This window comes from Nematostella vectensis, chromosome 12 (genome assembly GCF_932526225.1).
Source record: "Nematostella vectensis chromosome 12, jaNemVect1.1, whole genome shotgun sequence".
Classification (NCBI taxonomy): domain Eukaryota; kingdom Metazoa; phylum Cnidaria; class Anthozoa; order Actiniaria; family Edwardsiidae; genus Nematostella; species Nematostella vectensis.
In genome coordinates this window covers 3,304,909-3,315,380 of record NC_064045.1, presented here as the reverse complement: position 1 = coordinate 3,315,380, position 10,472 = coordinate 3,304,909, and the positions used below count along the sequence as shown (strand labels likewise).

The 10,472-nt window shown below is 38.5% G+C and overlaps 2 protein-coding genes across 4 annotated transcripts; one reads left to right on the top strand and one right to left on the bottom strand.

The window, feature by feature from the left end:
- The first annotated feature begins 13 nt into the window (after nt 1–13).
- On the top strand, nt 14–2,151 carry LOC116620873. Its single transcript, XM_032386785.2, has one exon. The coding sequence runs from the start codon at nt 310–312 to the stop codon at nt 1,996–1,998; it is 1,689 nt and encodes a 562-aa protein (XP_032242676.2). The 5' UTR covers nt 14–309; the 3' UTR covers nt 1,999–2,151.
- Nucleotides 2,152–2,447: 296 nt separating this feature from the next.
- Nucleotides 2,448–10,025, bottom strand: LOC5516904 (hemicentin-2). 3 transcript variants are annotated; one of them, XM_032386790.2, is made up of 4 exons: nt 9,614–9,896; nt 8,708–8,932; nt 3,774–4,070; nt 2,448–3,305 (listed from the first exon to the last, which is right to left on the bottom strand). In XM_032386790.2, the coding sequence occupies exons 1-4, from the start codon at nt 9,669–9,671 to the stop codon at nt 2,899–2,901; spliced, it is 987 nt and encodes a 328-aa protein (XP_032242681.2). In that variant the 5' UTR covers nt 9,672–9,896; the 3' UTR covers nt 2,448–2,898. The 3 variants fall into 3 exon arrangements, with proteins under 3 accessions (XP_032242681.2, XP_032242680.2, XP_048575691.1); XM_032386789.2 differs by having other exon boundaries at nt 8,708–8,935; nt 9,614–9,888; XM_048719734.1 differs by lacking the exons at nt 2,448–3,305; nt 3,774–4,070 and adding an exon at nt 4,835–8,280 and having other exon boundaries at nt 9,614–10,025.
- Nucleotides 10,026–10,472: the final 447 nt, after the last annotated feature.

The following is a 10,472-nucleotide window of genomic DNA, read 5'->3' as shown; positions in this document are numbered from 1 at the left end:
ACTTTTTCTCAATTATTTCTTGCAAAATTGTTGATATAAGAAAAAGTTTAAGAAAAATGTTTCTGGTAGTAATTTAGCAATATGACCCCTCCCCTATAAGAGAAAATTTGATTATATACCGCTGACCATACTTTGTAATTCAAACATTCAAGATGGCCACCAAATGTTTTTCAAACCCGGGTTTTCAAAGCGCTAGGAAATACACTCAAGAAGACTATGTATTGTAAGAAGATGTGTTAATTACTTATGTCTGACTTATGTAGATGATTCTGTTATTAATTTGCTGTGCTGAAATACGGAGGAATCCCCATGGATCCCATGAATACTTGCTTTGTTTTAATTCTACCAGACGAGTTGTGGGTGAAGATCTTCCAATGTTTCCACCCTGTGTATGAGGACCTCTTTGCCATCGCTTGTGTTTGTAAGAAGTGGAGAAACTTGATTATCACGAACCCTGATCCTCAACTATGGGATCGTGTCGAAATACGAAATATCACAAGATGTTACTTAGATTCTGCTTTCCTCAGAAGGTTTAATTGCGTATTAAGATCGATGGGAAAACATATCCGTGTTTTAAAAATGCACCATTGTAATTATTATTTCATGGATGTTCTGTTGCGAAATTGTAGGAATCTGGACTCGCTACAAGAAATTGAAGTTACTGGTATGGCATGGAATGGAAACCTCATAGAAGAACTGCGTTTTTGCAGTAAAACTTTAAGTAGTATTAATCTTGAAGCTTGCAAATTCAAAGGGGATGCGCTAGGCACCTTCACAAAAACACATCTAGACACTTTAGTGGATAATTTCAAAGAGTTAAAGAAGTTAGGTTTGAGATATACAAGGTTTGATAATCAAACATTAACGTTCTTACAAGACTTGTTACAGTCTCCACATAATGTCCGAATCACACACTTGAGTGTTGAAAGGTCACAAGTTGGACCTTTTGAATTGAATGAAATTGTCAGTGGCTTTCTATGTCTTGAGGAATTTTCATATGGAAATGATCAGATTTATGGTATACCTTCAACACAGTTACTGACTTTAAGCTCAACATCCTTGAGAGAAGTAAAACTTTATCAAGTTGGAGACTTCAAACATCTAGCTCTGAATCTACCAGGGCTTTACAAAGTAACCATTGATGCTTCAACATCTTTTCAAAGCATTGAGATCAATTCACCTTCCCTGAGAATTTTAGACATAACCAGATGTTTTGAACTCAGAAAATTCAAAGGAATTCTCCCAAGTTGTTTACGTAAATTGAGGATTCTAGACTGTCCAGCTTTTCCATTCAACAAGATTCTCTGTTTGCTGACCCAAAACCCGGATATCAAAATACTAGATATCCAACCAAAGACTCCTAGCTTTCGACTTGATCAATTTTCATGTCCATCTGTAGAGTGCCTAACTTTGCTTGATAATGGGGAAGGTTTACTGACCATGGATGTATCTTGTCCAAAACTTTCGTCTTTCACTCTCAAGTCCATAAGAAGAACTTCACAGGCAAAGTCAATCACACTGACTACAGGTTTTCTTGAAAAGTTTGTTTTGCAGGAGGTAGTGGCTTTAAGGAATGTCATTCTGAATGTCAACAGTGTGAAGTACTTTGAGATTGATTTTGCAAGGAGGATTGATCAAATGAAACCAAAATGTTATACCCAAATTTTTAACAGAAACTTGACCATCCACAGGCTTTGCGTCAAAAGATGCAACCTTGAGTCAGTCAACCTAAAAGACTGCAAAGTGAAGCAAGTTTTCCTTAAGAACTGCAACCTTGGTATATCGATGAGCCAATTTCTGGGTTCTTGCTCTGGTTTGGAAAGTCTTTCACTTTATAACTGCTATGGACCTTGTAGATTATCCTTAGCTAATGATTCTCTCAAAAGCCTAAATCTTTCCTCATCCCATACAATTATGGAAACATTGCATAAAATGCCTAAGCCTGAAAGAGCTGACAGCCAATGGCATGACTTTACTTCCCAGTCAAAAAGAGATTGAAGAAACTGTTAACAAACTCAAGCGAGTGTGCCCTTTACTCAAACATGTGAGATATTTAAACAAGATTAGGAGTGCCATGAAGCGTGTCTGTGTTTGTTTGCCTGGAAAACATAATTATAACCATGCAAAAAATAAAATGTACATTATTTAGCAGGGCAGTGTCAGGGGTGAATACAGGATTACTCAAAATGTGTGTGTGTGGTGGTGGGCATCCTTAAAGGGGTACCTATATCGCAACCTATGTTGAGGGTTGCCTATTCTTCAGGTATCACTTTTGTCCACAAATACCAGAAAAGAAGCAAGGTAGTTGCTTTTCCATTTCATCCCGGTTTTCTAAAGTTTAGAGGCACCTATTGAAGAGGATATGGTGGGTGATAAATTTTTCGGATTCTTGCTTTCGCTGAGAAATTAATCTAGCATTTTAATAAATCAAACATTTCCCATTAATAAATTTATATTCTTATTTAGTGACCAATTTTACATGCTGCCAACTAAAGTTTCTACTCTCACTGTATAACATTCCCTTTTATTTTTTCCTCCACTTTTCAAACATTTTTAATTAATCAATCATTTTTAAATCTTATTCAGTGACCAATTTTACATGCTGCCAACTGAAGTTTCTAGTCTCACTGTATAACACTCCCGTTTATTTTTTCCTCCACTTTTTTATGGAAATTCAGATAATGTACACTGCTGCAATACACTGAGATACCTACTGCCACTAAACGACTTTCCCGTTAGTTTTTTCCTCCGCTCCTCCGAACAATATACACCGCTTCCTCCAAACAATATACACCGCTGCAACAAACTAAATTTCCACTCTCACTACACGAGTTATCCCTTCGATTTTCCATCCACTCTTTCACAACAATTCGGGTAATAATATCACGAGCAAGTCTTCTAAACCAAGCTAGTGTGCCTGTACTCGGGTAATTGTGACAGATTCAGGATCCTTTCAGCACAGTCGCTATCTTCAATCTCACCAGAAGCCTTGATAGGGTAAACAGCTCCTACGTCATCGCCCATTACCAGAACTTTTCTCTCAGGTGACCTTACTTTGTGGCTCTGACCAGGAAGTGTACGGAACCCTGTAGTTTGAAAGTGGGCGGGGCTGTCAGTTTGGGCCCCATCTGCGGTGAGACCATTCTCGTCCAGACGAGTGTGTGGGTTTTTAGTAGCCTTGGAATCCTCAAGTCTTCTATGACCTCGTACGATGAAGAATGTGACGAAAAATATGAGGAGAACCGATAGCATTAGACCAACGATGAGTCCAGCGACATCAGGGCTGCCCCACCCGCCACTTTTAGCTGAAATAGAAAGCGCTTGGTTAGCTATTAGATAACAAATTTATATATAAATTATATATTTAATATATAACAAAGATAACAAACCACCGCAATACAGTTGTTGACAATAGAACACCACCAACCCCTTTTTCTCCTGAGAGTGTTCTGAGCCTTTCAATCTAATAGAGTGAGTCCCCCCCCAGTTTCTCCTACTCTTCCGTTTCTCTTGCCCCTCCATTGCACCGTCTCCTCCTTGATTGCCATGGATGTGGCATCATGGTTGAATCGACTATCCACCATGATCCACTAGTTGCAGAACGCAAATTTGCTATGCGTCTTAGAATGCATGCTTGGAGAGAAAACCTGTAGGCGCTCCCAAAAGTTCCCTACCTCGTGAAAGAATCGCCCGCTGCGCACAAAATGGTGGAGAAACTTACACATGGCAGCTGTGCGCAAAATGATTAGAAAAAATTCACAGTTCGACCGTACCTTTGTAGTTCGTAGCGATCCGAAAAGTCTTTGTGTCCATTCCGTGTGGATTTTGTGCTACGCAGGAATACACAGAGTTTTCCTCGTCTCCTGTCATTGCCACCATCAACGTGCTTGTGTTTCGGTTGCAGCTTGATGCAGGTAAGACCACCAGTCGCTTGCTAACCGACAGCAGGTAGCCGTTTTTGCGCCATGTAAAATTTGCATGAGGAAAGCTATCGACCTCGCATGGCAGCTGGACTATCTGGAGATCATAGACGGCAATCTCTATTGTCTTGTGGTCGAATGATGGTTGATCTGTAACGAAAACGGCGTATGAAGAGGTGCACACACACAAAAGAGGCAAACACCCCCACCCCCCCCACCTGTGTACCTAGATATATCGCTGCTATTTTGTCAGCCTAGAAAAATACCAAGCGTAAAAATGGTAAAAGACATTGAGATACACTGTTTTTTATAAGAACGGCTTATTTTCAGTTGATTTCAGTTGAGACTTATTTTTGTGACATTTTAAGGCTGAATGTGTTCTTAACGATGTTCTTAAAATTTAGTGTAGTAAGAATATAATACTAAACGAATGATTAGGAAGAGAATTAAACAAATGATGATAAATAGCAATATTAAGTTTGTTACTATGAGCACAATTTGATTCTACATTTTAGAACACATCAGGACAAGAAAAGAAACATTTCTCTGCTATCTGAGCCTCGGCATGTTTTAGCATGTTCTTAAAATTTTGTGAAATCTCAGCCTGGACGTTCTTATAAAAAAGGTTCTTATAAAAAAGAGGGTATTAAAGATATAAAATTAACAAAAGATCAATTTGACTAGTGCTCTTTAATTTTCTATTGTTTGCAGTGCTGAAATTGCTTATAACATTAATTCTAAATGTTGATATTCTTGCCCTTTAAGAATCAGGACACGAGTTTCATGTTACTGTTGGTTTAACTTTACTCTATGTAAATTGTGTGGCATATGACAAAGCAGAGATTTTTGTGTTTGCTAAAGCTTCCTCGTGACTTTCGGACCATGATGATGATGATGATGATGATGTTGATGATGATGATGATGATGTTTATTGGTACCATATAACTTTACATAACGTTACATAGGTTGTTTCAACCAATAAATTTCTATACTTCCTTTCCTTATTATATTTCCTTTTTTCCTTTCCTTATACACATTCACAGAAAAATGTGCTTTGCAACAGCCTTTTGTACCTTTTTGGCGGGTTTAAGAGTAGATGAAAAAGCTGTTCCTTGTTGTGGAATCTAATTTTGTCTTTTTCCAGAACATCAAGCATTTCTTTTCTAAGGTTATCATAGATGGGACACCTCAGTAGGAAGTGCCACTCATCGTCTGTTTCGTTGAGGTCGCATTGCCGGCAGAGTCTTTCCTCCGGGCTGCGGTACGGTCTGGAGTACCGTCCAGCCTCTATTTCTAACTTAAGACAACTTATTATTCTTAGGCGTGTCAACTCTTCTCTATGCTTGATGTTTTGAACATTAACTAGGTACATTTCCTTGTCATATTTTGTCTTAAACTTACAGTAAGTTCTAAGTTTGTTCTTTTGTCCGGGCTTTTTTGAATCATTAAAAATCCCAGCTTCAAAATTTTGGAATTCAATGTCTTGAAGCCTTTGCTTAAACAAATATTGCTGCGCTTTTTTCTCAATTACTTGAAAGTTTCCCCAGAGAAAACCCAGTCCCACCGAAGACACCATGGCTTTGCCTTTAACATACCAGTTGTAAGTGTAGGTTCCGGGGGTGCAGTCCAAATATGCATCATGTGATAAGAAATTCCTGTGGGCTTCGGATCGTTTGTTATGAAAACTCAATACCCTTAATTTCGCGTCTATGGACAGAGGATATCTTCCTAGTTCTGCCCGACAGCCTATATTTGGGGCATACTTGCCGACACCGAGGATAAACTTACAAAATTTGGCGTGCACCAGCTCTATTGGGTCATGTTCGTTTTTTATTTCATCGACGCCCCAGATTTCGCTGCCATATAGAAGGATTGGCTTAATGAGGCAGTCAAAAAGGCGGTTAGTCAGCAGGACATTTGTTCTGAAATTGTTGCCCATTTCTCTTTTGAGTTTAAAAAGTGCTTTAGGAGCTACTTTTTTTTTAATCGCTTTTGGCGGCATTAAAGTTTCCGATGGAACTGAATGTCAGGCCTAAGTATTTGTATGTGGTTACGTTTTCTAAATTCTGGCCTAGGTATTTAATGCAAACTTATTCAAGGACCTCCCACTATTATTGAATATTTCTACCTTTGTTTTGTCTAAATTGAGTTTCATACCGTTGGCTTGAACAAAATCCTTCATACAATTCAGGTTGGTCTGTAAGAGGCTTTCGTCTTTCGCTAAAAGAACAAGGTCATCTGCATATAGAAGGTGGTTAACCGGAATACTGTTGATAACTAAACATTCGCGCGCTGCGGCTGTAGTTCTCTTAAACTGTCCGATAGGTCGTGAAGATACAAATTAAAGAGTGTGGTTGACAGAACACATCCCTGTTTTACCCCTATGCAGCAAGGAAACGCCTCCGAAACTTGACCATTTACCTTGACCGCTGCATTATCGCTATCGTGCACAGTTTTTAAAAGTGATAAAAACTTTCCGGTAACTCCTGATTTTTGCACCTTTTTAAACAATCTCTCACGAGGGATTGTATCAAAGGCTTTCGAGAAGTCTATAAAACAGCTGAATAAGAGATTTTTCCTTTTTTTAGGCTTGCTTTTTACATATTTATCTATCAGTGTTTTCAGGACAAAAATATTGTCGGTGGTACCATTCTTTTTGCGAAAACCACCTTGTTCTTTTGGCATTACATTGTTCATCTCAAGATAAAATTACAACCTTAAGATAGAAGCAAAAATTTTGCATAAGCTTAGAAGCAGAGTTATACCTCGGTAATTATTTACCTCATTGGAGGTCCCATTTTTGTGAAGGGGTATAATAAGTCCCAGGCCCCAGGCGTTTGGCCAATATCCTCCCTTGAGGATTTCATTGAAGATTTTTGTGAGGGGAGCTATTAAATTATTTTTGCTGTAATAATAATCTCATTTAATATGTTGAAGCACCCTGGAGCTTTACCGTTTTTCAGTTTGTCAAGCGCACATTTCACCTCAAGTGTCTCAATTTCGTAGTGGAGTGGCCCAGTCTGTTGTTGTGTATGGCTTAGGGCCTTGTCTTGTATGATTGAGGAATGCTGGATACAGCGCTGGGCTTTAAAGAATCTATAAAATGCATCTAAGGATGGTTTGTTGGTTATTTTATGTGGAGTGCGGTTAAAGGTGTGTTTGATTGTCCGCCATGTTGCCTTTGGATTAGCGAAATCCAAATTATCTATTATGTTCGCTCTATGTTCACATGTCTTTTTTCTACATAATAATTTGAATTTCTTTTTCCGGCTATGAATCGTGTTTCTCAGATCAGAGTTTCCGAGGTCAAGCCGAAGTCTTTTAGCAAGGGAATTCAAAAAAGTTTTCTGTTGCTTGCATTCGTTATCAAACCACTCTTGATTAGTTTCTATAGCCTCTTTTGGGGGTTTTCCGTATTTAAGACCAGATTCCAAACTCAGCTCTAGTAATAAATTAGTAACATCGTTGATCATGTTATCCACATCGTTATATTCGCAACTGCTATTAATGCCACTGAATCTTTTTCTATATCTATCTGTCTCCAAAAGTGAATTAGCTTTCTCGCTAGCAGCTTCCTTCCATAAAAGCCGTCTAAACGGTTGTTTCGAGCATGCGGCGGGCTGCGTCCTATCAGAACGTATTAGTTTCGTTTTTATACGGATAATATATGATATAGAGCAGTGGTCAGATAGATATCGTATTAGGTCATTCACTTTGCAGTGACGGAAGCTCGTTAATAAGGACTCGTCGCTTATGACGTAATCTACCGTGCTAGCCATTGTATTTGTGACACGTTTTCTGTCCAGGGCAATCCCCGATTATTCTACCTTTGATAATCCTAAACCTTAGCGAACTGCAAATACCGATCAATGCTTTCCTCGACTATCAGATTTGTTGTCGAACGAAAATCTCGAATGTTGGACGTCGGACAAATAATGTTCGGGTAGATCTAGAAACTGATCGTTGTCATCCGCAACAAAGTCCTGCGATCCACCCGTTCTCGCGTTTAGATCACCTTGTAGGATGATCTTCCCTTTGACTGAAAAATCGAGTACTTCTCGCTCTAAACCGTCTAGTATTTCTTGTTTGTTGCCTTTGTTATTTACGGGGCTCAGGTACGCCGTTCCTCGTCGAGGGAAAAATATTCCTTGATAATTTTGCACCAAATTATATTGTTATTTTTGGATGGTATGTATTTAACGCCGTCTGCAATTGCTTTACTGATGTAAATTGAAATGTCCCCCGCATATCTACATCCCGTTTTTTCCCTGTGTTTAGAAAAGACTTTAAACCCTCGACTTCTAGATCCCTCGAGTCTGCACCAGCATGAGTCTCAACAATCCCGAGTATGTCGTGATTGCTGAAAAAAAAAATGTCTTACTTCTTGCAATTCCAACTTGTTCACGAGCTCCTTACTTTTAACCCCATGTAAGTTCCATACGCAGCAGCGTAGGGCGCAGCGCGCCTTTTTTTGCAACGATCCCGTCATTGTGTCGTGGCTAGCTTAGAGAGTTGAAATTACAAGCAGAACTACGAGCAGCAGCTAAGCAGTAGAGACCATGCAACTTTCTTTATCCCCCCCCCCACATATGATCAAAAACGTTATTAATTAATCAATTTGTTTATTTATTCGAAAAAAAAAAACGATGTAATAAAAGTATAACGCTTCTTAAATAGTACATTCATTCATTGATCCACTGATTCATTTATATACTCTTTCCAGTTTTGATACTCTTTTTTATTGCGTTTTGCACATTCAGCAGAATAGAACTAAATCGACCACTTACATTCCACAGTAAGCTGTGTAGCTCCACGCTCCAAGTTCCCTTCAAAACATTTGTAAACGCCAGCATCAGTCCTCTTCACAGCGGTTATGTTCAATTCCCGCTCTTTTGTACTTCTTGGTACACCATCTTTTGTCCAGGTGTAGGAAGAGCTGAAGCTTGATTGAAGTGTTTTGCACTTGATAGTGACGTCATCTCCCTCCCGCACAGTCTTGTTTTCAAAACTAGCTGCTTTAAATACAATATCATTCATCCATGAATTTGTAAAAGCTACAATATAGTGCTGCAAAATACTAAAATGGCTAAAGTACATTTCGCATCTTCTTAACTTTTGCGCCTTGTTAACATCCAAATACTGAACACTCCTCGACATTTATCGCATTTATGCGTAGTGGAAAGAAAACCCAAAAAAAACCTCCCGATCCAAAAAAATCATGAGTCACGATCTCGCGTGCTCAACCATGTAAATCAAATACTATACTATTTGGAATGACACCCACGTGAATTTGCTGTATGGACGAGTTCAGCTGAAGCTATTCAATTTTCCCTAGAAATGCGAGTTTTCAAACTTTATAACTAAAAACAAACTAGTATATGTCAGAACGTATAGCTCCATTAATAAGAGTATGCAAAATGAATCATGTCAACCATTAAGACAAAACCGTTAAACAGCTAAAAATTAATAGTAGAGCGGAAAGATATGAAACTACTTTCTGACGAGCATCGTCCGATGTAACATTTCAATTGCAACCTTTCTCGACATTATAACTATAATGTTACTTCCAATTCGAACATTATTGAAAGAACTGTTTAGTCACTTTTAAAAGTCATTAGATAAAGTGAACATACCAAATTGCAACAACAGATTGAACACTGTCTAGGAGAGAGTTGTACAACTTATCTACTTACCTATGAGAACAGAGGTTTGGAGAAGCATTGACAAGATTATTAAACCATTGCTTCCCATTATTGCATCATCAATCCTTGAGTAGAATTCGTCAAATTACCGCTGTAAGCGAAGTTAACAAATGCTCATATACAATTAAGCTAGACTTATTAGCATGACAATGTGGTTATCATAATTTCGCCCCCAATGGGAAAACAGTCATGCAATAGAGCCACACGTCATTTGCTATTGAGGGATTGCCAGATTTGAATGAATGTCGATCAACCACTTCTTTGTTTATAATTGAAAATATAACGGTGGCAACTTCAAAAGACCCATCTATGGATGAAGTCTGATACATTATTGGGGATATTTGATTGAAAATATCTTGGTTACTCGCTTAAATTAGCCGATGGAAATGGATTCTTTGTGTGACTCGCCATTGAGTGGGTGCATAAAATGGCGGCGTGATTGGCCTTCTTTAAACTTTTTGCATGATGACTCCTATTATTTACTAACAAAGGGGGGAAATGGTCACAACCTTGGGGGAAGGGACGGTTTGTTTGTGTGTCTGAGAGAAGGGGCACTAACAGAGGGACGGTGGGGTTGAAACTAAGAAAAGGGGTATAGCAAAGCAATGTTGTTGTAAAGATGTTATTGTAGACTATTCTCATATTTTCTTTGTCTTTTGGCAAATCAAGCGTGCGCCGCCAGCCATTCAAGCTGTTGTAACTGACAGTACTGTGTTTATGGATATATTTTGGGCATTAGAATATCTGAATAATTTGGAAAATTTGGAAAATGCAATTGTCCATCCATTATTTAATGCTTTAGGGTATAAATAAACCCATTTTTAGGATCGAACGAATTTCATTTCTTAGC